Source organism: Centroberyx gerrardi, chromosome 8 (assembly GCF_048128805.1).
Source record: "Centroberyx gerrardi isolate f3 chromosome 8, fCenGer3.hap1.cur.20231027, whole genome shotgun sequence".
Lineage (NCBI taxonomy): Eukaryota > Metazoa > Chordata > Actinopteri > Beryciformes > Berycidae > Centroberyx > Centroberyx gerrardi.
This window is the reverse complement of record NC_136004.1, coordinates 26705853-26733563: the sequence shown is the minus strand read 5'-3', so window position 1 is coordinate 26733563 and position 27711 is coordinate 26705853. Positions and strand designations below refer to the sequence as shown.

The 27711-nt window shown below is 43.5% G+C and overlaps 2 protein-coding genes across 2 annotated transcripts in view; one reads left to right on the top strand and one right to left on the bottom strand.

Annotated features, from left to right (window-relative positions):
* kcnt1b (potassium sodium-activated channel subfamily T member 1b) overlaps window positions 1-18944 on the top strand; it is a 54575-nt gene extending 35631 nt beyond the window's left edge. The window contains exons 18-29 of the mRNA XM_078285081.1: window positions 1232-1445; window positions 3601-3706; window positions 3964-4136; window positions 5962-6033; window positions 6999-7133; window positions 7540-7651; window positions 8198-8299; window positions 9097-9180; window positions 9380-9508; window positions 10889-11180; window positions 15438-15522; window positions 16262-18944. Coding sequence (XP_078141207.1) covers window positions 1232-1445; window positions 3601-3706; window positions 3964-4136; window positions 5962-6033; window positions 6999-7133; window positions 7540-7651; window positions 8198-8299; window positions 9097-9180; window positions 9380-9508; window positions 10889-11180; window positions 15438-15522; window positions 16262-16382 — 1625 coding nt within the window. The 3' untranslated portion in view covers window positions 16383-18944. The remainder of the gene's footprint in view (window positions 1-1231; window positions 1446-3600; window positions 3707-3963; window positions 4137-5961; window positions 6034-6998; window positions 7134-7539; window positions 7652-8197; window positions 8300-9096; window positions 9181-9379; window positions 9509-10888; window positions 11181-15437; window positions 15523-16261) is intronic.
* A 6886-nt stretch (window positions 18945-25830) lies between these two features.
* camsap1b (calmodulin regulated spectrin-associated protein 1b) overlaps window positions 25831-27711 on the bottom strand; it is a 28518-nt gene continuing 26637 nt past the window's right edge. The window contains exon 19 of the mRNA XM_078285092.1: window positions 25831-27192. Coding sequence (XP_078141218.1) covers window positions 26896-27192 — 297 coding nt within the window. The 3' untranslated portion in view covers window positions 25831-26895. The remainder of the gene's footprint in view (window positions 27193-27711) is intronic.

The following is a 27711-nucleotide window of genomic DNA, read 5'->3' as shown; positions in this document are numbered from 1 at the left end:
GAGGAAGGATGGATGGTTTGTAGTGGGACGAGGAAAGATTCAGGTTGTAGAAGTTGTTTACTTGCTCTTTAGAAAGCTCTGAATCATGCTCACACTTACTGAACATTATTTTAACGGCAGCTGCTTTGGTGACGCTGTATGCTTTCGCTGACTGTTATGCATGACTGCTTACATGCTTTTTTTTCCTTGTCTTGGCTGACATTATTGTGTTGTGTTTTTTCTTTGACCTGTGAAAGTTGAGGCCACTTCATATGGTAAGTTTGTGCATGATGCATCATGTTATGCTATAAAGTACAATTTTCACCATTTACAGTACAGAATACACTGTACAATATAGTATTTTATTATCATTTAACTAACACTTGTCTTAATTATTCTTTTATTCTTTTCTGTTTAAGAAATCTCTTTTTATTCATATGAAAAATGATATATGTATGTATATACATATATCCAGTTGATATGATTTATGTGTGGCACATATAAAGTATTGACCTAGGCACAATGTCAATGTTGTCTGTATGCTAATAGTCTTAGCTCTTGAGTACAGTGAGGTTCAGCTTCAGAAAGCAATGCATTTTCTCCTCAAGGTCAAGCAGCTCAGCTCAAGAAGGTGCTGGTTTGAGGGAGATAAGATGGTGGTGGTGATGGCAGTTTTATTATATCCAGAATGAAAATACTCTAAGGCAGCATTCAGTTCACAGCACTAGAAGGTTTCTCAGATAAAATGGTCATGGCTCAGTAGTAAGGATGGGACGCTTTATCGAAATTAAATATATTGCAATACAAAAATGTGACAACACGTATTGTGACGCAGAAAAATGAATCGATATATATTCGATTCGATATATATTTTATTCTGCTATAGTATAAATAAACATAATTCTGCACAGTCAGACTTTGTTGTTATTGAACTTTTATTTGTAACATCGTATTGTGGTTGTATCGAATTGCGAACCACATATCGTGTATCGAATCGTATTATGAGATAAGCATATCATTCCATCCCCCCTACTCAGTAGTACTCAGTAGTAGAGTACTGTACTCAGTAGTCCTTAGTGTAGATACTCATTCACCATTGACTTCACAACACACTGCAGTATATGTGCTGCGCTTGCCACTTCTAAATAGCCTTATAGTTTGGTGGTCAGGGGAATATAAACATAACAATCACATCACAGAGCCGGGGGTTGCCATGTCAGCATCTTAACCCCCTCCCCCCCTTTATTTTCAGGCACAGTAGCCATAGACCTCCAGAACCCGGACCCCCCGGAGGACAACAGCAAGCTGACCTTGCCGACAGAGAACGGCGCCGGGAGCCGCAGGCCGAGCATCGCGCCCGTCCTCGAAATCGCCGACTCCTCCGCCATCCTGCCCTGCGACCTCCTCAGCGACCAATCAGAGGACGAGACCAACCAGTCGGACGACGAGGGCTCCGTGGGGTCGGAGTAAGTCATGGCTGTGGTTAGAGAGCAGAGAGTTGAAGTGCACAATATGTCCTGTCTCTGGTCAGGTTACGGTGGGAGGCTCTAAGAGGTCGTTATGGCAGTAAATTTAAAGTGACACGCTTGTCCTCGTAGAGCGTGGAAGCGTACTGCGCTGTATACTTGATTGGTCACGCCTATCCTCCTCTTCTTCTTCGTGTGTCAGAGGTTGTGGGAGGTGAGATGGATGGAGGTGGAATGGGCGAGTAATCTGTGTGTCACGACGCTTTAAGGTGCTGATGCGGCTGTGATGAATGTGCATGATGACAGAAGGGTCAGCACTTTCCTCTAGAGAAGTGGCGCTCATGTAGGCCGACCTGACACACACCCTCACCCTTCACCGCTCATCTATCACCAGGTAGCTGCCGTGATAGTGGTTCAATAGGACAGGAATCAGTTTATCTCATCCGCGCTTTTCTTTTTTATGTCTTTTTCCTCTCTTTTTCTCTGTCCATCTCTCTCTCTCTTGTGTTTCATTAGATTGAGATAAGCTCAGGACGAATTGCATGCCCGTGCCTCTGGCGATGTCACAGTCTCTTTCTCAACACCCGGTTAGCCCCAGACACCGACAGCTCTCATAAAGTGGGACATAATGCGGCCCTGCTAACCTCTGGGCCTCTGTTACGGCCCTGTGCCCCATGACGCTTGAGTGGTTTCCCTGCTTTGAGGGATGGCAGACGCAGTGCTTGGGGAGATGCAGGCAATTACATGGTGTGCAGGAGTGTGCAGGGGAAGCATGGAGTAAAACTCGAGGTCTCACAGTGCCACCATGTGGTGATGAGGGTGTGTTGGTTTTTAGATGCAATTAGAGTCAGAATCACTTTTATTGGCACAACAGGGGCACAAAGAACTGACTTGGTTATATACTGCTGCCATATTACAAGTCTGTTACACAGTATCGAATTGACACACAAGGTGCAGGACAGGACGTGACGGGACTGCAAGTAAACCCATTACAAGTGTGCAATACATGGCCAAAAGTATGCGGACGCCCCCTCAGCCACACCCATTGCTGATATATAAAATCAAGCACACAGCCATGCAATCTCCATAGACAAACACTGGAAGGAGAATGGGCCGTACTGAAGAGCTCAGTGACTTTCAACGTGGCACCGTGAGAGGATGCCATCTTTTAAACAAGTCAGTTTGTCAAATTACTGCCCTGCTAGAGCTGCCCTGGTCAACTATAAGTGCTGTTATTGTGAAGTGGGAACGTCTAGGAGCAAAAACAGCTCAGCCGCGAAATGTTAGGCCACACAAGCTCACAGAACGGGACCGCCGAGCGCTGAAGCGCATACAAATCATCTGTCCTCGGTTTTAACACTCACCACCGAAGTCCAAACTGCCTCTGGAAGCATCGTCAGCTCAAGAACTGTTCTTCGGGAGCTTCATGAAATGGGTTTCCATGGCCGATAAGATCACCATGCGCAATGCGGCGCGTAGGCTGGAGTGATGTAAAGCTCGCTGACATTGAACTCTGGAGCAGTAGAAACACTTTCTCTGGAGTGATGAATCACGCTTCACCGTCTGGCAGTCCGACGGACGAATCTGGGTTTGGCAGATGCCAGGAGAACGCTACCTACCCGAATGCACAGTGCCAACTGTAAAGTTTGATGGAGTAGGAATAATGGTCTGCGGCTCGGGCTCGGCCCCTTTGGTCCAGTGAAGGGAACACTACAGCATACAGTGACATTCTAGACGATTCTGTGTGATTCTGTGGGAAGGCACTTTCCAAGGTCCATGCAGAAATGGTTTGTCGAGATCGATGTGGAGGCTGTTATAGCAGCAAAGGGGGGACCAACTCCATATTAATGCCCATGATTTTGGAATGAGGTGTCCACATACTTTTGGCCATGTAGTGTACATTCAAAGCCATCGAATTGTTCTAGTGTTGCAGTGTAATTGATAAAAGTAGTGGGAGCAGTAATGAGTTCTTTAGGGTCACAAACATGAGTAGGTGGAGCAGAATAGGACCAATGTGAGAATGCCAAGAGGCATCAGTAGTTCCGTACAGGTGCAAAATGTAATAATTCACATTCTTTGACACTACTAGATTACACTGTTGGTAAAGTCAGAAGCTTCTCACTGAATGTCTGTCTTCTTCTTTATTTTCTGTCAGTTTTGTGAAGGGCTACCCTCCAAACTCGCCCTACATCGGCAGCTCTCCAACTCTGTGCCACCTCCTACCACAGAAAGCTCCATTCTGCTGCCTTCGCCTGGACAAGGTGAATTCACCAAAAAAAAGCAGCCAAAAAAGGCTTAGTAAAAAGTAACTCAGCCACATGAACCCATTCTAAATGCATTGAGACCCCACAGCTGTATCATAAACTTTTACTATCTGACACTGAATAACCATGAATTATTAAAAATAGAGGGTAAAACATAATTGTCCACACACTATAGAAAGTCGCTGTAGGCTCCTTAGAGCTCAGCCCGACTAAAACCTGACTGACTTGCTGTTGAATTGTCTGTCTCCATCCAGGGCTGTATGCATAACAGCTTCGAGGACGCCAAGGCGTACGGCTTCAAGAATAAGCTGATTATAGTGTCTGCCGAGACGGCGGGGAACGGCCTCTACAACTTCATCGTCCCTCTGCGAGCCTACTACCGGCCCCGGAAGGAGCTCAACCCCATAGTGCTGCTGCTGGACAATCCGTAAGGCTGCACACCTTTCAGTAGAGAATCCCTTGGAATGTAGTGATATTGGTAAAAATTATTCATGAGGTAAATAAGCATATTATGATCATGATCATATTGTGTTTTCTGACGCTAATTCACTCTTAAAATCTTTCTCAACACAGTCATTGACAATTTTGCAAAGACGAAATCCAGAAAAAATCATTTGTAGGGTTTGGTGCAATATGGCAGATTTTGAAAAAAAAAAATGTTGATGTTGTTGCTGTGACATTGAGGCACTTAAATGACTTAATGTGAATTGGTAAATGTACCAAATTTCGGCTAAACACTCATGTTGTTGGTGTTTTAGCAGGTCACTGAGTAACGCTGCATTTTCTGTGGCATAAAGGTTGTGAATTTTTATGTAATTTCAGTTTGCTGATAATGAAATACAGCTTACACCCATATGCATGAAAGGCAAGCCCCGCCCCTGCCAAGAGGGCATATTTTACTTTGATTATAGGTACGGCACTGATGCAATATGAAGTATCCATAATCATAGCAAAGAACGTACATACAGCATACAGCAGTTACCAACAGAATCAAAAACAGGAGAAGGTGAGAGGATTACTAATTCTCTACCTCGTTACCACACAGGTTGGCATAGCAACCAGTAAAGTACGACTTCTACCTGGTGCTCCATTTACCATATGGTTAGGGTTAGGGATTTGGATTTATTAGATTTGCTTAGATTCACATAGACATAGGCCGGTGTACTTAAATTTATGAAATGCTTAAAGTTGCATGATTAGTTCATTATTTCGCTGTGAGACAGTTTCACAGTTTGAATGAAGTGGTACTTTAATATGTATGCAATTTAGGAGGACTGAGATTGCTTTCAGTAGAGTTTGTGCTTATACCTAAAACTATTTTGACTCGAGATATAGAAAAAAAATGAGCTTTGCACTATTCATGAATGGCAGTTCTCTCTGCAGAAGAATGAAATGCAATGCAGCGAATGTAAATGGATGGATGGTGTGTGCATGTGTGCAAAGGTGCCTGTTTGTGTGTCAGTGCATGTATGCATTTGTGTGTGTGTGTGTGTGTGCATGTGTGTGTTTGTCATAGATGAAAATTAATTGGTACTTTAATATGTACGCAATTTAGAAGCGCCAGAATTGCCTTCGGTGGAGAATTGGAAATTGTAAGTGGAACTATGGGTTAACTTTGACTCAAGATACAGTGAAAAAAAAATGTGTTTTGCATTATTCATAAAAATCTCTCTGCAGAAGAATGAAATGGAATGCAGTGAAAGTAAAGAAATGTTTGGTGTGTGTGTGTGTGTGTGTGTGTGTGTGTGTGTGTGTGTGTGTACAAAGGTGCCTGTTTGTGTGCCAGTGTATTTATGGATTTATGTGTGTGTGTGTGTGTGTGTGTGTGTGTGTGTGTGTGTGTGTGTTTGTTGCAGGAGAAAGCGAGAGAAACAGAGAGGGGAAGAGACAGAGAGAGAGAAGAGTAGTCTATACCTCTTTCTGCTCTAACTTACTGTGGGTTTCATTAACTTGGGCCCGCTCTCCTGGGAAGCTGACACAGATAAATAACACAGACGGGGAGCCAAGAAAGCCCGGGCTTAGCTACCCCCTCAGAGGTTTCCATAGCAACCGTTAAAATCCTCCGTTTGCATGAGGAATTAAAAACATATTTCCAACACGTTGCCTTATGTACGTCAACAACTGATAGAGTACATATCTGTCCCATCCTAATTAACACATTGCACACATTTCAGGGAATGACTTCAGTAGGAATGTTTTACGGAGCTAATTAGTGTGGGATTCTAATCCTCGATGTTTCCTGTTTCCTGCAGGCCCGACAACCACTTCCTGGAGGCCATTTGCTGCTTCCCAATGGTTTACTTCATGGCTGGCACCATTGATAAGTAGGTTTGAAAAATAAAAATTGGATTAATTAACTAGTTTATCGTCAATGAAAATGTCTACCTCAATGACATTTGTTTCCATTTTCATTACAGTCATATGTCATGAATAATATGCATAATAATCCTTTAATGTATGTCAACAGTCAGAAATTCATGTTTCATGGCCTGATTAAAGGAAAAATCTCACCTAAAACACTCTAAAGCTGTTCAAAAAACAGCTTTTGGTGATGTACCTTGCATTTCTGGGCCCATTTTGTCATTTGGTGGTGTATTTTTCCTTATTCCTGCTGATAAATGGCCAAACTTAAACAACCTGATGTCACACTGAGATATTTTCAGCGCAGCTACAATTGAGTTTGATAGCAAAAAATTTTTCAGCGGTCAGCAGTAAAACTCAGGCTTTGATGTTCCTCAGAATCAAAGAGCGAGGGGCTTCTTTCTAGACTCACCATTTTGCACCGACGTTCAACAATCATACAGGGAGAAATCCATTGTAGAAGAAACAGAGAGACCAATTTCTCCACTGACAGCAGCCTCAATAGACCAGAATGCAATGCAGCCACAAGACGTTACGTTTTGAATAAGGGGCACGGCTTTAGCTTTTTCTCAAATGGAAAACTTCTCACACTGCTATTACTAGTCGCTATCGCTCTCTCCACCTACACATATAACCCACAGCTGAATGGAAAACGTTCAGGCCCGTTCTCTGGGGGTTGTTGAAAGGCATTCTGGGAAATGTAGGAAATCACTAACTGAAGTAGAAGCAGACGAGGCAGGTCGAGGGAAAGTGGATACACCAAAAAAGTAAATTGTAACACTCCATCACAAAATAACTCCTGGAATGCATTGATGTTATAACAGTGTAAGAATATCCAAGGGTGTATTTTGCCTTTTTAAATGTCATAACAACATATTATTAAAGTATGAAGTATTATTATAACACTGTTGTTTTTTGAATGGGCCAGCTTGGACAACCTGCTCCAGTGCGGCATCATCTACGCCGACAACTTGGTGGTGGTGGACAAGGAGAGCACCATGAGCGCTGAGGAGGATTACATGGCTGATGCCAAGACCATCGTCAACGTCCAGACCATGTTCAGGTAACACAGAGAGAGAGAGAGTGCTGTTCGCTGTGTAGAAACATGTAGTGAAACACAAGGAGGGGGTTTCAAGGTGAATTCAGACATCTTGATTTAATTCGACTGACAGGGACATTTCTCAGTTTAATTGCACGTCGGCTCCAGTTAATGAACCTCTGTATCTGCTTTTAGGAAGACGCTGCAAAGCAAAGCCAAGTTTTTATTGTTTGCCAGAATGGAGAATTGGTTAATCTCAAAGTATTTTCAAAGACAGACTACCAACGACAAAGCTCTTTTCTTTTATTTAACAACCCAATATTAAGCGTATTTATCAATGCCACCCTGGGTAGTTCCCAAAGCACAAAGCTTTTAATCTCTCTGCTTTCTCTTGTCCCTCTCTCTCTCTCTCTCTCCCTCTCTCTCTCAGGCTGTTCCCCAGTCTCAGTATCATCACTGAGCTCACACACCCATCCAACATGAGGTTCATGCAGTTCAGAGCCAAGGACTGCTACTCACTCGCTCTCTCCAAGCTGGAGAAGGTGAGGATGTCAAGACTCCCAGGCGTTCAGCTCACGTTACTTTCTTCTCTGAATGTGACAAGTGTGAAGCCCTGTGATCCGTAGATGCTATCAAAGGACGGCTCATATCTGTTCGTGTTCCATATCTCTCTCACTCTTGCTTTCTCCTTTCTCTATCTCTCTATCTCTCTATCTCTCTGTCTCTCCTTGCACCATTGTAGAAAGCCCCCCTTCATGCATTTATGCTGCATCTATGCTGCATTAGTATAATAGCCCAGGGCATTTGAGCAGACAATTCTATTTTTGAACTTTATACACTAAGAAGAAATTAGCATATTGTGTTAAAAAACAAACTTTTGTGTCTCTCAACCAACTAGTTGCCAGTTCAGTCCTTGTAACTTTCAAAGGCTTAAACCAAAACCTGAGACTGAAACTTTTTTTTCCCCCAAACAATTCCTCTTGGGGATGGAGCAAAAGAGCAATAGTTCAGGAAAACATACAGTAAGAACTGTGACTTCGACATCCGGCTGCTCTGTATCTCAAACCTCTCTCTGTTCCCCTCCACAGATCGAGCGTGATAAGGGCTCCAACCTGGCCTTCATGTTCCGTCTGCCGTTCGCCGCAGGCAGGGTTTTCAGCATCAGCATGCTGGATACACTGCTCTACCAGGTGGGTCGACACACACTGACCTGTGAGGCTTGTCATTGGTTCAACACGGGGGGAGTCGAGATAAATGTAGGGTTAACTCATGCACACACGCCTACTGATGATTTGATCAGCCTTGGATTCTTATGCAGCTGCTGCAAAGCAAGTTAAAGAAAGAGCATGGTTAAGGTTTTTGGAGGTTATGGTTAAGGCTTGACCAATATGGGTTTGACCAATATGGGTTTTTGAAAGCCAATACCAATACTGATATATTTAGACTAAAGTCACCGATAGATGATATTTTCTGCTGACATTCAACATCTTTAAATTTGACAATTTTCATGCCAAAATTACATGTATTCAGTGTTTACCCCATAATTCTATTCTTGGCAGGGAGGCAAAGCCTCTGAAACAGCATTTAGACCATGGGAAACCAAAACTAAATAAATTTACAGAAACATAATTGAATGATTAAATAAATCAATAATGCTATGCCGTCGCTATCGCTGTCTCCATCTACATGTAAAACCCACAGCTAAATACAGGTCCAGGCACGTTGTCAAAAGTAATTCTGAGAAATGTAGGAAATCACTAACTGAAGTAGAGGTAGACGAGGCAGGTTGAGGGAAAGTATATGATGTGATATATAACAGTGTCAGAGTATAAAAAGTCATAAAAGGCCAATATAGGCCTGATATATCAGAAAACCTATATATCAGTCTAACTTGATTCCAGCTGAACTTGTTTACTTGAGTCAAGAAGCCTCACAGATATAATTATTGCCGATTTCTTCACGGCGGCCATTCTCTCCCCTTTGACAGTCTTTTGTCAAGGACTACATGATCCTCATCGCAAGGCTGCTTCTTGGTCTGGACACAACGCCGGGCTCTGGGTATCTGTGTGCCGTGAGTACGCATACTTCTGTCTCTGTGCCAGTGATTTGTGAATGAGCTCAGCTGTGTGATGTGCTCTGATTTGACCCCGGTTCTCCCTGGTTCTCCCCGGTTCTCCCTTGGTTCTCCCTGGTTCTCCCTTGGTTCTCCCTTGGTTCTCCCTTGGTTCTCCCTGGTTCTCCCTTGGTTCTCCCCGGTTCTCCCCGCTCAGATGAAGGTCACGGAGGAGGATCTGTGGATCAGGACTTACGGCAGACTGTTCCAGAAGCTGTGTTCCTCCAGCGCTGAGATTCCCATCGGGATCTACCGCACCGAGTCGCACATGTTCTCAGCCTCCGAGGTGAGGCCGCCTGCAGGCTTCGGCTCCGGGTTTATCTTCCTTCCTTCCTTCCTTCCTTCATTCTTTCCTTCCTTCCTTCCTTCCTTCCTTCGGTCCTCCCTTCTTTCCTTTTTTCCTTCATTCCGTTCTCCCTTCTCATCTTCATTCCTTCCAACTTTCCCTTCTCTACTCTTTAAGTATTTCCTTCCTTCTGTCCATTCTTCCCTCTTTCTTTCTTTCCTTTCTTCCTAACATCATTTCTTTCCCTCCTTCTTTCCTTCCTTCCTTCCTTCCTTCCTTCCTTCCTTCCTACTCTCTTATTTCCTTCATCCCTTTCTCTCTTCTCATCTTCATTCCTTCGATCCTTAATACCTTCCCTCTCTCCATCCTCTCCTTCCATCCTTTGCTCGTCATTCCTTCCTCACTGCCTCTCTTCCGCTCTACTCCCCCTGTTTTTCCTCCTTCCTACATTCTATCATCCCCCCTTCCTTTTTGCATCTCTCTCTTCCTCTTCCCTCAGTGCTTATCTGCTCCTGCTGTGTTCGGGCTTTTTTTCTTCCTGTTGTGATCATCAGTCGCTGCTCATTTTAATGATGCGTCAGCTGCATCATTGGCTTATGTGTTGTTATTATTTACATGTTTTGCCGAGCAGGGGAAGAAACTTTTTTGTCTCCCTGACACAATTTGTGATGGATTTCAAAATCCTCCAGCTACTTTCACTATTTTACCAGCCAATTTAATTCTTAAAATAGAATGAAGAATGAACCTCTAAATAGTAGTTGTCTAGAAAGTGACTGGTAGAGTGGACAAACTCACCTGCCACCAGCCAGAAATGTACCATTGGTGGTTAATGTTAATTTCCCACCCTTTTTCCAAGTAAATACAACATATTTACTGTTCTATGTGCCGGCTTCTGTGAATTTTAATGGTTTTGCTTGCTTTGGATGCGCCCATCTTTCATTTCATGTGTTTATTTGTTTGGTTTGTCCCTCTCTTGTTCCCAGTGCAAAGACGGTTATGCACAGGTAAGATCCAAACCTCCTTGTCTTTGATTTTGCCAGCTGTCACTCCCTGCTGAAAGCATGCAATGCTAAAAAAAAAAAAAAAGGACCTCACTGCCATTTTCCTGTGATAAAAAGTTCAGAACGATCACATCTTCATAATGCAGTAGCACTCTAAAGAAGTGCTGAAACCATTAACATATCAGGACTGGCTCTCTAAAATACCTCTTATAAATGTGTAAAAGCCAGAAATGTATTTTTAATGTGATACAGACAGCTATTTCTATAAAAAAAACAACACTGCTATTCATTTTTTGATGACTCACACCCCATTTCACACACACACACACACACACACACAGGATCCAGCATTAACACCGCCACCCTCCCTCCCTCCCAGTCTCAGGTGTCCATCAACGCGGAGGAGGGCGAGGAGCAGCGTGAGCGCGGCGAGTCCTGGAAGGAGAAGACGGCCCACCGAAACTCCACCACCAGCGACCAGTCGGAGCACCCGCTGCTGAGGAAGAAGAGCATGCAGTGGGCGCGGCGCCTGAGCAGGAAGAAGCCGGCCAGCCGCGCCGAGCGCATCTCCCAGCAGCGCCTCAACCTGTACCGGCGCTCTGAGAGACAGGAGCTGTCGGAGCTGGTGAAGAACCGCATGAAGCACCTGGGCCTGCCCACCGTGGGATACGGTGAGTAGGACAGCCAGTGGCACCAGGCTGAGGTCAGGGCCAGGGAGTTGTGCTGTAGCTGCTTTGTTAGGAGAAGTAGACGCTTTATGGAAACAAAAATGTGGTTTATTAATGGTTTTAATATATGAATATCTTGAATGGCAAGACTATGACAGCTTAATGACTATATACAGTATTTATCACAACTTTCTCATTACTGGCCATATCTAGTCAAGGCAGTTGATGTAAATTATATAATTGCAATTAGTCATGTTGTTTTTGAAAATGATTGTTATGATAATGCAATTCTACTATGCCCATCGCAGATTGGAGTTTTAGTTATAAAACATTTCCTGGAGGCAGAGCTGCTCTGAAGGCAGAAATAATCTCATTGGTTGAGTTAAACCTCAGTGGGCGGAGCCAGAGAACCACAGTTTTTCAGAGTGAACATTTGCTTACAGGCAAACTTGAATGACAAAGAAGGAAGTTAAAAATATAAATGGCAGTGACTTCGTGTTTTTTTTCATTTATTCATGACCATGGCATCCATGATCTTGGAAGGTCAGATAGGCTATCTAGGTAACCTAGATTACTTAGTATGACTACATTGCATATTTTCAGGTAGTAGCAAGTGTTAGGCTTCATAACATTAGCTAGCTCCTCTCTTACGCCTCGCCTTTTCACTGGGCTTCAGTCTGACGTTACTGACCCCACGTTCACACTGCAAGCAATTTTTTTCAGGTATTTTGTAAGTTAGTACTTTGGGAAAGACCCAGTACAGGCAAATCATGTATTTTTCACTGCTTTGGTGTTGCCTTTCAACATTGTTTTGATAGCCAGCCACCACTAATTAGGTAGGATTACTGAAAATAAACAGGAAAAAAGAGCAAAATATGACTTCAGAGCTTACCATCGACCCCAACGAGGCATGCATTCATAATGGGAACTCACATCACATCGGTAGTGAAACAAGGAAGCGGAAATCTGATTGACTGTTGACAGCCAATGACCATGAAAAGTTTAGCCATGCCCGACTTTTTTTGGTTGACAAGCTTGCTGACTGTCTGTTTCTCTAGTTGCTTAGCTCTGTAGGAAATAAATGGACTTCTGGTGGTTCTTTATCTCAACCAATGAGATTATTTCTGCCTCGAGAGCAGCTCTACCTCTGAGAAAAATGTTTAAAACTCCAATCTGCGTTCCAATCACTGTGTCTCATCTAATTGCCTGTTTTGATGGGGTGCTATGGGTCTTGAAAAGTTCAAGAGGCGTCATTACCATCATCATACTCCATCAACTTCACCATTAACCTTCACAAAACCTCATTCTCCCACTAGCATTACACTCTCATCAAGGTTCGTCCATGTTCCATAACATATACATGCCAGTTCAAAACCATGATCATAACACCATGTGGATGTGCATAACCCTTCATGCATGAGGATGCAGGAGCACTAAACCTCGAAGCATTTGCATTTGATCTCAGACAATTGTCTGCATTCTTATCTCTTTCTCACTTTTTTGTCTCTCTATTTCAATTTTTTTTTAATCTCAGCTTCTTCTCTCTCCCAACAGCTTCACGCTCTTTAAAACAAAAAACAGAATCATGTTCCAGCATTGTTCCCCTCGCCAAATATTATGCAACACGTCAATGAAATGCCTTTTGAGTAGAAAATCCAAAAGTTTAAGATCTTAATTAGAGCCACGAATGTCACTGAGGATTACTTTGAAAGGATCAGAAATGTGACGGTGGAATAATGTGGAGGTGATTCTGTGTGAAGGCTCACTTTTTTCTTCAGCGCACATCACTGCACGGCTTTCTTGCATTCTCACTTTTTAGACTTCTTTTTGAAAACTGCCAATGCATTTGCCGCCTGCCTGATCGTTTTCTTTTCTTCTCTCTCTCTGTGTGTTTCTCTTCTCTTCTCTCCCCGACTCTCTCCTTACCTTCCCTCTTTGGCTTGTAGAGGATGTTTCTAATCTCACTGCGAGCGATGTCATGAATCGAGTAAATCTAGGATATTTGCAAGGTAATTTGTGTGCCGTATATACAACTCATGTCCAACATGTGGGCGGTCACGTCCATCTGTGGAGAAAGGAAGTGTCCTTTCACCGGCTTCCTTTGTAGAATAATAGCGCACTGAATTTTATCCATAAGCACTAGCCTTTGACTCATTTGTGAAAGATTGTTTTCACACAGTTTGGCATATGTGTTTTGGATAGTAACATATATTTGCAAGTTTATTATATAAATAAACAAAGTGGGCCACTGAAGTTAACAGTGCTCCCGTTGCTTAGAGTTGCAGGACATTTCAGAGCATCCGTATACAGAGGGGACCAGGCCGTCAGGTTAGGTTGATCACAGTCCTGCCACTATACTGCATGAGTGTGTGTGCGTGTGTGTGTGTGCGTGTGTGTGTATGTGTGTGTGTCCTGCCCAGAATGAGTGGTAGATCAGCAGTCTGTCTCTCTCTCTCTCTACATCTCTCTCTCTCTCTCTACTATCTCTGTCTCCAGTCTTTTTCTGCATTGTGTTGACTTGAGGTGACTTCCCACATGGCTAGAATACTGTGGTTACTGCAGGGCATTCGAGTTTGGCTTAAGAGTGGAGCAGAAAGCATTATGTCTGTGTGTGGAAGGTCAATTTACAGAAGAACTTATTCCGTATTAAATACACTGGGAATTCCACAGTAAGGAAGTGTAGATTTCAGGGGGGAAAAACGTCAAAACAGGGTGTTTCATGTGCCGAGTACAGAGCTAAACTTCACTCACATAAATCCCACAAACGTTTTTTTCACCCCATCCAGAAAAGACGTGATGATTTTCAGCCTCTCGCACATACAGGACGATCCCACAGTAGATTGACCCCTTCCGCTCCCACACTCCCGATGTGTTTTGCTTCACTCTCAGTTTGGTTTGAGTCGCACTGCGTTTGGTCCAGTCTGACGGATGCTGGAGCATGTCCTTTATGTCTGTGGGTGTGTCCGTCCGTCCGTCCGTCCGACGTTAACTCTGGGCGGGTTGTGGGGGCTGAGTGTCGTTCGTTGGCATGGCAACCCTGGCGCCGTACCAGTCCGTCCGTTGGTCCTAGTCTGGAATGCGCAGGACAAAAGGAATGCGATGGAGAGCGATATGTTTTGCGGAGTCGCGGACGCTGTCTGCATGTTGGTTCCGTTTTTTGAAGCCGCGCATGGAGTGCGCTTGCAGCAGGCAGCATGGGCCTCCCCCGAACCAGACGCCCTGTCAGTAACGGTTAGCCCTTCTCTCTCTTCCACCCCGCCTGGCTTTATAAAGGGCCACAAACAGGTGGGTTGTTATGGAGACGCACAAGCCCTCCTTTACCTTCCTCCCTCCATCACCCAACCAAGCAAGTAGGAGCCGCCCCAGACACTGCACTTAGGACACACACACACACACACACATACCAGTACATCAACACGCACTCACACACACATACATGTACATTAACACACACACACACACACATACATGTACATTAACACAAGCGCACACATACATGTACATTAACACATACATTAACACATACACACACATACATTACATTACATCATTTAGCAGATGCTTTGTCCAAAGTGACTTACAATACGTACACATACACACACACACACACTGTGTGAGACTTATTTGGGGAATGAATGTTAGGATGGTCAGTTGCCTACTGATGACTGAGAAAAAGTCAACAAAATATAAACGTAAGACCTCATCAGCACCAGGGTCAATGCAATATAGTAATTGATATCATCCCAAAGTTTCTATGGTTTGTTTAATTAATCTTGCCTAGATTGTCAAAGCACTTAAATACTTCCAAAATGTAATTGTTACAACTGTTAATGTAATAACTTCCCATAAACGTATTAAACCATTAACACAATAACAATTTGCAGACAACTTTTATTATATTAATAGGAATTTATTACATTAACAGGATTATTACACTAGTAGCTGCAATTTTTTATCCCCTTAGTTGTTTGTTCCATCAATGGGAAGTTATCACATTAACAGCTGTAACAAGCATCATGCCCATTTGGAACTAGACTAGAAACAAATCATTTCTATAACGATTTGTCTCAGATTTTCTCACCACTTGGTCTTGTACATGGGTGACTTTGCTCTCCCCTGACTGCAAGGCTGGGAATGAAGGAGTCCTTTATCTCCGGTGGTTAGAGGGATCATTTCCTGGCTAATGTAGTGTGTAATGGAGGAGGCTGCAGGGAGGGCTCCGGAGCAGCTGTGAAGGTCTTTTCTGTCTCTCTGTTGCAGATGAGATGAACGACCACCAGAACACGCTGTCCTACGTCCTCATCAACCCTCCGCCTGACACCATGCTGGAGCTCAACGACATCGTGTAAGACCCAGCAGCAGCCCTGTTCCTCTTTTTATTTCGGCTGGTAGACTGTACTTTATGTTGAAACTTGGTCCCATAGGTGCAAATTTGCAGGCAGACAGGGCGGCATCTCCCCTCAATATTTGGACAAGGATGAATTGTCCTCTAAAATTAGTTCTGCCTCAAACGCACATACTGTATTTTTACTCGCTCTGTGTTTTTGGAAGCACAGTTGAGCTTTACCAGAGCACATTTTGTGATTGGTAAAGCACAAACACCCCTTCCCATCTAAAAAAAACAAAAAAAAAACGCATTTTGACAGCAAATTAGACTGCAGTGTTTCCCATTTTGATTAATGTTTGCCCTTCAGATGAGGGATTCAGTTTAGCGATGTCTGTCTTTCACCGATAATTCTCCTCACTCTCTCTCATACCTGCATACCTCATGTAAATGTATAATATAAAATTTTTGTTTCATTCTTTCCAATGAAGAGCTGCATTTAGGCTGCTATTATTATCAGTGCCCTTGCTACTAGGGATGGGACGATATGCTTAGGCTTGCTAGAATGTAAACAACAATTTAAAAATGTCATTACAAAGTGCAAATAATATCATTTGGATGGAGAGCTTGTGAAACTGTGATGAGCAAGCCGTGTCATTTGTGATTACTACAGCAGAATAAAATGTAGCTAATATCGCAATTTATTTTTCTGCTTGCTGTTGCTCCATGCTGACAGATGATCTTGATTGTTCCTCTGTAGGTATATTATCCGGTCTGACCCGTTGGCACACATGCCAGACGATGCGCCTGTGGGCCAGTCCCGTGGCACCAGGAACCAGCAGGACTTTGGCACAGAGACGAGGGACGAGACCCACCTCTGAACCCCCCCCCCCCCCCCCCCCCCCCCCTCCCCGTAAACGTAACGGGGGAGAGAGACCCAGACCCCGACCCTTACCTACAAGCCCCGCCCAGACTTATAGGGGCTCGTTGCTCTCACGCAGATGAAGTCTAGCCTTGGGCCGAGAAACAACAGTCCATAGAGAACGTGCATCAACGTGTCTTTCGGCCCGAGGCCCGACGTGATCTGTGTTACCGGAAGACGACCCCTGAGAGGACGTCCCGCTTCCCACCGAGCTGCTACAGAAGGATGCATGAAGAGTGCCTCGTCACCAACCCCTTACCCCCCCCTCACACACCTACCTACTAACAGACATCGCCCTCGCAAAACAACACAAAAAAAAACAAAAAAAACGCGGACCAGTCGGCGGAAACAGACCGGCAGCACGCTCCCCCTTCAGTCGGGTGAACCAACCAAAGGACTAAAGAGATTCGATTCATTTCGGGAGAGGTCACGTGACTGGTGGTCTGAGGAAGTTTGTGTTCGGACAGGATGTGAGGTCATTTCACATCGTCGTGCTCAGGGGGGTGAAGTTGTCCTCGTGTCCCGACTAAGGCTCAGCTTCCCCGCGCCCCTTTTTCCTTATCTTAACTATTTTTTGGGGAAATTGCAAAACTGACACCAGGTCAGAATCTAGGGGCAACTACACCCTTCTCCACATATTATCCACCAGATCAAAACAATCATAATGTTTTCTAAAGATATGGGGTATATGCCATGACTCTTAGTAGATATTCAAGCATTAATCATGAAATTACTGTACATGTGCACTTTTTTTATTTAATACAAAAGTTTTTTGTTCATTCAGTATTTCTCTTTCTCTTCTAAGATTTTTAATTCCCTTCTATGAGCACAAACTTTTTCTTCTTTTCTTTTTTACAACTAAATATGTCATCTGTGAACGTACACACTGTGTAGGGACACTTTTATTGGCCATATTAGATTTGTGAGCCTTTTTTCACTGTTGTGTTGTTTTGGACACTGAACATTTTTTTCAGCTATTGTAGAAGAGTGAATATTAGTAATTTATTCCATTATTATAAGTGTCACAAACCATATCCCCTATATGTGCCATGCGTTTGTCCACTCTATTTCTTTGTAAATATGTTCTTATCAAACTTTATGCAGTATGTATTTTCTTCATATCCATGTTGCAGCATCTTCTCTATTACTTCTATTTTACTCTAGTCCACTTGAATTCATCGGGGATTGTCTAGAAGAAGCATTCTGAATATCATGATAATCCAGTTCCATAATAGTTAACGGTTGTGAATGTAAGTTGCAGAATGACTGGTAGCCTAATAGTTTTGCACAGAAAGCGACAGTCAGTTCTGTCGACGGTACCTGAGAATTAAGTGTTCTCCTCTCCAAATTGTACAGGCCACACCTTGTGCATAAAGCAGTGTCAGTGTGCAGTATTTAATCTTCATTTGAGATCATTTTGGTGATCATTTATCATCGTTGAGCCGTACGTCTTGTTTTATCACTGTAAATAATAACTTTATATATTCGTTGTTTGGTATTCAGTTCCTTTTGGTCTATGCTGTACGATAAAAAAGGAAAGAGGACTTGAACTACTTTTGCACTAAGCTCTGTTGGGACGTCTAGAGCATAAGCATGACCCTTTAACCTGAATCTATACAAGGCAGTATTCAACCATTCCTATGAACCAAGATAGTCAAATGTGCGGTACCATGTAGTGCATTTGCAGTTTTGATTAGCTTGCCATTGTTAGCCAGGTTTATTTTGGTGTGTGTGTGTTGTTTTTTTTTTAATTTGTCAAAGAAATATGAAAGTAATCTCAGATGGATTGTTGTCTCTTGAATGAGATCTGCCAATGTCAGAATGGATAAATGATAGGACAGTGTTTTTGTTTTGGAGGAATCCACATCAGCATTTCTCGGATGTTTTACAGTGTGTGTTTTTGTAAAGTGTCCCATTAAAATGTATTTGTTTCTTTACTTTGCTTCATGCGAGCCGGCGCCCCTCAGACGGGCAGTTTACAGGACAGGGGAACTGATGAGTGAGAGTGTGTGTGTGACCACTATGGAGGATATAAGCAAGTGTACAATCCCATTCATTCAACGTCTTCCTTGGGTCGTCACGTCTCTCTGACAAACCTTCAACCCCCAAAAGGCCATCCTCCTTTTGGGAAATAATCTTACTATTCACTTCAGATCTCCTACTGTCTGTACTGTAACACCACAAGGGGCATGTAAACACAAAAAGCATGTTTTGATATACAGCTTGCCAAGAAAGACATGTTTTTGTACATTTAGCTGGACAGTGAGACATCCCACGGCTAGAAAAAAATCATTATCACGTCAACTGCTTGTAATTTGGAACCATATCATTTGATACTGTGTATTTACATGAATGGACCATGCATGTCCTCTAGGTGTATCAAAAAGCCTATGTTTACTTTCACCCGATCATGTTTTTAAGTCATTGTCGAAGGGGTTGATCCATTTTGTACTATTTCTTATAAGAAGTAAGTGTACTTCGCTACATGTAAAATATGAACAAATAAATGCTGCATGCAGCCGGATATATTGAATGAAATCTCCTCTTTATTTCATCTCAAATCTTCAAATGACAACTTGATGAATATAAAGACAATCATTTGATAACATTAAGCAGATAGATGCTTGATTAAACTTTTTAAACACTGCCAGTAATCATTCAATCAGGGTGGTATTATTCACCCTTATCACAGGAAAAAAGACAATTATCAATGACATGATTATGGATTGATTTATTATCACACATAATCACACAGTGTGGGTCACAAAGATTACTGCATATTGCAAATACTGCAGCTCTCCTCTCCTTTTGGTTTCTATACAGAAAGCAGGTAAAATAAACCTTTTTACATTCCTTTAAGTTAACTGTAATGTTAACTTACATTATATTTGATTTTTTTAATAGAACTCCCAGAGGAAAGCAATATCCTAAATATATAATAAAAATCTCTTCTTCTTCTTCTTCTTCTTCTCATTTACTTCTAGACGTAGATGATTTCATTTAAAATCAGTGTGAGATTTTGGCCATTTCCTCATTTAAATTCTGCTGCTGAGAAACAACCTTTGGATTGTCTCAGTCAGCTCTTTCATTTTGTTTCTCTTTCGTCTTAATATGCACTCAGTCTCTTCTAAGTCTCTAATGGGTCAGTAATGAGAGACTTCTCAGAAATCTCTCAGCAATCTGTGAGTGTAGTCATCTACAAAAGAGATGATATGCTTTTCTTATTTGGCTCGACTTGCACTTCTTACAATGATGTAAGAACGCAGATGTATACTCTCATGTGCATCTCTTTATTGCTCCTAAGGGGGGATTTAGGAGAAATAATTCAGATATCAGTGATCCTAAATTAATGCAATATTGAGACATGCTATATTTCTCCAGAGACAAAGAAAAGGCGATGTTAAGCAACTCCCCTCCTAAGTTCCCTATGCACCTGACCTCTCTGACCTAATGCTCCTGTCCCTGTGGCTTGCAGCGCTGCTTGTTGAGGTGCGTCTGTTTCCATCTCTCTCTGGTCCAGCGGCCGTGGTTCTGGACGACCTCGTGCAGCAGGTCGATGTAGGCGTACTCGTTGCTGCACAGCAGACTCTCGTCACCTGGAGAGGCTCCAGCAGAGGGAGCCTTTGAGCCGCCAGGATTTCTCTGCTCTCCGCTCTGACTGCTGCTGCTGCTATGGCTCTCTCTTGTCTGCGCTCGCTTTGGTTCATTTATTGATTCTGCCTTTTTGTTGGTCTTTGTTGTGGCGTTCTGGTTTGCAGGACTTTCTCTGATGTGTCTGGTTCCTTCAGGTTCGGGGTCTTGATTTTGACCGAGTTGGGCCCGATTCAGATTTTTGAGCTCAGTTTGTTCCTCACCGATTTGTCCCGCAGAGTCTGGATCTTGGTGCGTGATCTCCTCAGGATCGTGGCTCAGCTCCTCATCTTGACTCGGGTCAGTCTGGCTGGGAGTCTGCGCCTCACAGAATGGGGAACAGCTTGTGATTACGTGATATGAGCTGGACTCTGCGGTCTCATCATTTGGTTTTGAACAAACAACTTCTGTTGCTGTGAAAATCTCTTGACGATCTGTGTCAGAGGTGACCAGGCGTGACTGGGACCGTGTTGATTCTATCAGAAGTTCCTTCATTTGTAGTGGATCTGGGTCTTGGGTTGGAGAAGCAGTTAATAAGTCCGGCATGTGAGTTTCCTCAGGCGTGTCTCCTAGAATAGCAGTTTGATCGCCTCCCTCCAAAGCGTCATTACCAGAAAGCTTCTCCATTTTGCTTACCACCGCCTCCATTTCACTTTGGCACTCCTCGGTTTCAGTTTTGAACTCTAATGGAGCATTTGGCACGATCATGGTGGATGGAAGACGGAAGAGAGCAGGCCCCTCCTCCTCCCGAGCCTTAATGCTGCATCTTGCCTGCCATTGAACCAAAGTTGGAGGCCAGGTGGAGATCCTCCCCATAACTTTACCCATCTGTGACCTTTGACCTGGACCATCAGGGTACTGACCTTTGTTGAGCTCAGGGTTTAGTTTGTACTGGTCAGTGCCGATGCTAAAGTAAGGTACGGTTTCTGCGTTGACGGTATTTTTGTCTGCATTTTGCCGTCTTCCAGAACCACCATGTTTCTCTTCTTCCTCAATCGTTTCATTTGTGACTTTAGCTTTTTCTGTCTGGCTTCTTCCAACCTCTTCAGTCTCTTTTTCCACTTTCTGGTTTCCTTCAGCTGAGTTCTTTGTGTCTTCTGATGGACCCTCTATCTTAGTCTGTAAACCGAGTTGATCTTTCACAGCCGCACAAAAAGGGGATGTAGACAGCACAGCATTGGCTGACTTTGCTCTGACTCCAGTAACAGGACTCCTCCAAGCTACCTCTGTGTCCCAGTGAAAGGTTTCAGTCAGGTCTCTCTTCTCAGCGTGTTGTGGAGATGTTGGATGTCTTGCTCCACTGTCTTCTTCTGACTTCTCTCTCTCTTCTCTTGGAGGTCCGGGCATCACGGTTTTCCTCTCTCGCTTCCTCCTGTGCAGCACTGCCAGGAAACACACCACACACAGCAGCACACACAGGGCCACTGCAACAGGAGATGTCAGAGAAAACAACAGACATACTATGCAATTATTATGCATTCGATACCTGGCAATATTCTACTTCTGATTCCATTGGTTGTTAAAGGTCCAGTGCAATAAGAATTGTATTTCTCAATTTCATGGTATAATTTATCCTGTTAATGTAAAGTTACCCAAATTACTATAACTGTCAGCATTGTGGAAATCCTTTGAAAAACTTTCCCTCTGGTTGTCAACAGAGTCAATTCCAATCTACTTCCTGGTGTAAATGATGTCACGTACACCCAGGTTTTATTGAATGCTCTGATTGGTTGACAGTCTGCATAGTTAATGAGGTGCCCCATAGTCTGTCAGACAACAGCCAGCCAGCTACTTGCCAAACCAGCCATAATCTCTGTGCCTCCATTGTTCTTGGGTGCTGCAGTTCCACCACTGGATGGATATTTGTTCCCCAAAGATAGAAATATTGCCTCTAGTGGAAGGTTTGGCTCTCACTCAGTCCTACAAGCTTTGTACCATCTAACCATCAAAAACTGAAATAAATGCTCATTGTGTTAGAAATCAACATCAAACTTTTCCTGCCTGAGTTGAAATCACTGCACTGGATCTTTAAGAATTTTAAATATCAAACTGAGACTCAAGATCAATCAATCAATCAGATGTACCAATCACTCCGATGAGCGTGGGCACTGTGATGGGCGTATCGGTGGGCTCGGGGTGAACGGGGGTTTCCGTCTCCGGTGGTGGTCCTGATGGAGGTGTGGTCTCTGGTGGGGGTCGTGACGGAGGTGTGGTCTCTGGTGGGGGTCGTGACGGAGGTGTGGTCTCCGGTGGGGGTCGTGACGGAGGTGTGGTCGCGCACACCGACACATTCCACACAGGTTCGCCGCTCAGGGTCACAGGAGTCTTGCAGGTCACGTCCATCTCCCTCTCCAGCAGAGATCTGTTCTGAAGATCTGAGGACAGGAGAGACATGAGGTTCAAACACCTGACTCGTTTTCTTCTGTAAATGACTATTCATTCGCTCCCCTCCCGTCTCACACCGCCCTTCTCTAGCACACAGACCTTTGAGGAAGTCAACAAAGTCCTCTACCCCGCAGGAGCAGTCCCACGGGTTCCCATCTAGTCTTATCCGGGTAGAGCTGAGAGACCTGAAGACCTGAGGCGCGACCCGAGTCATCCTGTTCCCAGACAAGTCCAACTCCACCAGGCCGGTCTGGAAGCTGAAACTACCTGGATCAATGGCTCTGATCCTGTTCTTAGCCAGGTTCAGCCTAGCGAGGCCAATGAGCCCACGAAGCATGGACTCCTCCAGGACTTCGATATGGTTTTCCGTGAGGCTGAGGTCTCTGAGGACAGCTGGCTCGCCAAACCAGTTCGGGTCGATCTGGGTGAGGGCGTTCTGGTTTAAGCTGAGGTTCTGGAGGTTCCGGAGGGAGGCGAAGGCTCCAGGGACGATTCCTGTGATATTCGCGCCATTGATGGTGAGTCTGGAGACGGAGACGAGGCTGTCGCTGTGCAACGCAGAGGAGTTGATCTCTCCGACGTCCTTCAGCAACATCACCAGGGACAAATAACCAGGGCTGAAAGCTAAGAGCACAGAAATACAGTATCATGTTATTGCATAGAGACAACCTGAGATCACAGAAGCCACTGTATTACATGTATAAGACAAATATTTAGATTTGTTACAAGAAAACGGACACTTGATGTAGAATTCCCACTCTGTACTGCATGCTTGATGACCTACTGCTGCACTTTGGCTCCATTCCCAGAAAAACACATTTTGCTGCTTTTTTTCCAGTCTTGAGAAGTTACAAGGAATGGTCTGGTAACTAGTTGAGGCACTAAAATTTTGTTTTAAAATACGCTAAATTGATTCTACTGTATAACATTCAAGAAATAATTGTCTGCAGTACTAATAGTACAGGGTAGATGTGGGATAAATGCATGAACAGCGACTTCTACAATGGCCACCGCTGTATTTTCAGTGACCTATAGTAGGATTTGACCGATATAGCTTTTTGAAAGCCGATACTCATGTCTTTTTACTGAAGCTGCTGATAGCCAATATTTGTGCCGATATTCAGTATCTTTAAAACTTGACCATTTTCGTGCCCAAGAAATAAAAAAAAAATACAGGATTTACCAGGATTTTATTCTTGGCAGGGTGGAAAAGCCTCTGAAACAACATTAAGACCATGGGATAGAATGAAGAATTTCATTAGTCTGGGATTCAATAGAGAGTTTTACTCTACTGAAACCCAGACTAATGAAATTCTTTTAGGTGGGTTGAGGCCTTCTCAATGGTAGTGAAACTCTGGGATACATTACTGGCTTTAAATGAAGAATTCATTTGCAAAAAAAACATTCTTGAACAATTAAAGGAATAAAAACATTTTCATTGCAGGTTTTACAAACGGTTCATATGTAGCTTTGGTCAGGGAGGAACCTCCATCATATGAGAGGTCCGATATTTAATAAAAGGCCAATATATCGGTATATATACCCTGACCTACATTCATATCTTTGAAAGTCTACTTATAATTTCGCTTTATACATCAAATATTTTAACCAAACCAAAAACACTCACTCGATGGAACCTCCAGGCAGATCAAAGTTTGTCCATCTGCTGTGCAGGCATGGCCGAGGCCCGAAGACACACACACCAACAACAAAACAAGACCGGGATCAAGAGCTGTATAGATACAGAGGGATCGGATGAGCTTCGATCTTAACATCTCATCAACTCATACAAATATGAGCATGGGATAACTACAATACGCACTTACCTTTCATGGTGAACAATCCCAGATGTGGCTCAAAATAGACGCAGGTCTATTATCAAATATCAAGTAAACGACCTAGAGTAACAGTTTGAGAGTCTTCACCTGAACCACCAGCTGTGAAAAAAACAAAACACTGTTGCCATGGCAGGTGCAAGTTTCTGTCTGCAGCAGTTTGCCATGGTTATGAGTGCTGGCGTTAAGGCGTTAAACCCTGCTGTTCCAGTTGGTTGGTAGAGTGGGAGGCAGTTAGCACCCAGGGAGGCCTGAAGATGTCCTGCCTGTAAACTCAGGTTACTTAAATAGGATGATTTTGCAGTGATACATGTGTGCGTCATGTCAAATTATAAATTTAAGCTCTTGTTTAAGAAGAGATGCATGCAACCCTGACATTAGTTTTAACTAAATAAAAAAAAAACGTGAAGGGATGCAGCAGTAGTTCCTTTATGAAAACATGCTACTTTGGTGAGCTGCTGTGTAAAGATTAAAACCGGTGTGGTGCCAAAGCAGCAACAGAAAAAAAGAAACGGTGAGTCCCACAAAACAGACAAATGAAGCCATGAGAAAAGAATAAAAATGAAAATGTGTTTTTATTTACTTGGAAAATTTATTCTGTTTCAGTGCTTCCTTTTTAAAATAAATAGATGGTATGGGATCAAAGATAAAATCAACAAGGATGAAAAGTACAACTAGTGTAACAAAAATGGTGACCAATGCCAATACAATCTTTTAGTAAACATAAAACACGCTCACATACAATAAAAGATCTATCCCTTGCCCAAAAAAAAAAAATAATCAAAATGCAGCAAATGATAAATCAAGTATTCTATGTTGTTTTTGGAGACAGCAGTAGTATCAATGGAGGCCCTTCAGTTTTACTGGTCAGTATTAAATCTTAGTGTTTGGTTTAGTTCCACACAGGTTGCCTTTTAGGAGTGCACAACAGCAGTTTTAACAACAATACCATGTTCATTAGTTCACACCTAGTTTTGTCTGCCCATTCAAAAAAGGTGAAGTCCACTTTTCCCCCCCTCCCTCCCAAACAGCAAGTAAAGTGCACGTGCAACACTTCTGGTTGTTCTTGAGGCCAACACATGGTTTCTAAAAAAGCACTTGGATTTTGAACAACAGAGAGACAGAGAAAGAGAAAGAGAGAGAGAGAGAGACAATGTGGCAGTGTTTGTTAACACCTTGGAGGAATGTTCTTTAATGTCGGTACATAACTGACCCCCAGACACACAGTAACCCCATGGTGAATATATCAAATACTGTCATTCAAACCGGTTACAGCGCAGCGCACACACACTCTTCACAACAAGAGTAATGTGGCTCTCGGAGGGGGGTTAAGATGGGACAGGCTGACAAAAACACTCAGGGAGGGACAGGGGGAGTGTGTGGGGGGGGCGGGGGTGGGATTTGGGAGTACATTGCATGAAAGAAGCCTTCGACACGTGTTCATGAGTGCACCTTTGTACAGGACAATTCAAGAGTGCCCAGTGGAGAGAGAAAACACAACTAAGCTCTAAACATCAGAGAATTCCTGTTATGATGAAAACACATAACATCAGCTCAAACTCTTTACCACATTGCTTTAATAATAATAAAAAAAAATAAGACAAAAAAAAAAAACATAAAAGCATCATTTCTGTACCAAAGCCTATCATTCACCCTCTTTCCACACCCTCACTAAAAGGATGTTTTCAACGAATAAAAGCTGAGTATTTAAAATGAACCATCATTAGATTTTTTTTTTTTTTTTGCTATACACATATCCAGTGCTACACGATCAGCGTCTAGTTTTAAAAAGCGGTTGAATAAATAGACGATAGTACCACGATGCGTGAAAAAGGCCAACGGATGTCGGAGGGAGACGGGAGGAGCTCCCAGTGACAAAAGAAGACAGTTCAGAGCAGCAGATTTGGAAATCCCTGGTGAGGCAAAATTGGCAATGCCAGCCTGATTTAACAGATTAGACAGTCCACACTGAAGAGATTGTTGTTGTTGGGACAGCAGAACAGTCCGATAGTCCTAAAGGGTTGTACACAGGTCCCTCGCTTCAGATTTCTGAAAGGGACAATAGAAATCCCCAATTTCCCCTCCTTTTGTAGTGGAATGGACCCACCCTTTTGTCCAAAAGAGGGGCATTCAAGGACCGGAGAGGGAGGGGAAGGATTTTAGTGCTGCAGCTGAGCTCTCGACCATGACAGTGCCAAACCAATAAATACTTCATGTAAAAATGAAAAACCCACCACATATGAGAGAGAGACAGAGAAAAATGCCACATGCTTTGAGTCGTGGTCGTCGTAGAAAAAACAGAGCCGGACCGACAGAACCTGAACAGATCACACTGAGATCACAGGGAGAGGATATTGTAGTAAATTCAGCTGGCATTCCCTTTTGCAAGCACCAGTCCCCTAAGACCACCGGTAACACGCACATACCTTTGCTCTTATCCCTGCCTTGGTTCCACCTACAGGCGACCACATGTCCGTTAGGCGTGGCCTCTCCTGAGTAGGTTTCCAGACCGAGCGTGACGGTGAGCTTGGCTGTGGGCATCAATGCAGTCTATCCAGGAAACGAGCAAGATGGGGGTAAGATGATTTGGGTAATGAAGCGTTCAAAAAAAAAAACGGCCTGCTATTTTCCGCTCTTCTTTGGCACAGTACTTCTCTTGGCCTGCCACAGGTGGTTGTGGATGGTCAGGGCGTCCACGCTGACCGACACCGTCTTGGCGGGGATGACGGTGAACTGCTTGCGGTCCGAGCTGTACTTGTACAGCTTGTCGATCATCTTCTTGCTGATGCTCTTGGGTCCTGTGCCCGTCAGCTTGTGGATCTCCTCGGTGTCGGGAAAGTACGAGTAGAGCGCCCGGAACTGGCAGCCGCCGTCGCGAAACAGGATCATCAGGTGGTTGGATTCACACTTCTCCAACTCCTAACGGGGAGAGCAGAGATAAGAAAAACATTCATAAATTTCACATTAATGTAACATTCAGGAGGTTTGTGAAGCCGGCTTGTCACCGGAAGGCTGCCGATTCAAATCCTGGAAGGGTGGAGAAAATCTGGGCAGGTAAAGTGAATAAGAAATACTCCCTTCTCTCAACAACTACTATGAAGATGAAAAGGCCCTTGAGCAAAATATCTAACCCTCAGTCGCTCCAGTGCAGCTGCTGGACATCAGTTCCTGTGTGTGAATGTGTGTAATTGATGCTGAAAAGAGTGTGCATGCTCAGTTAACCTTATTTGGTTAAGAGATTAAAAACACTGTTAAGTTTTAAGAATTTGCAACCCCCAAAACCCTCCTCCCAAAAAAATCAATGGAGTGACTATCTCTGGCTTTCTGCTACAGAGTTCATTTACACTGAATTTTGGCTACATTGAGTGTCATTTCAAATGACCAGGCCCACCAAACTTCTTTAAAAATACTATAAACCAAATAGTAAGATGGTACATC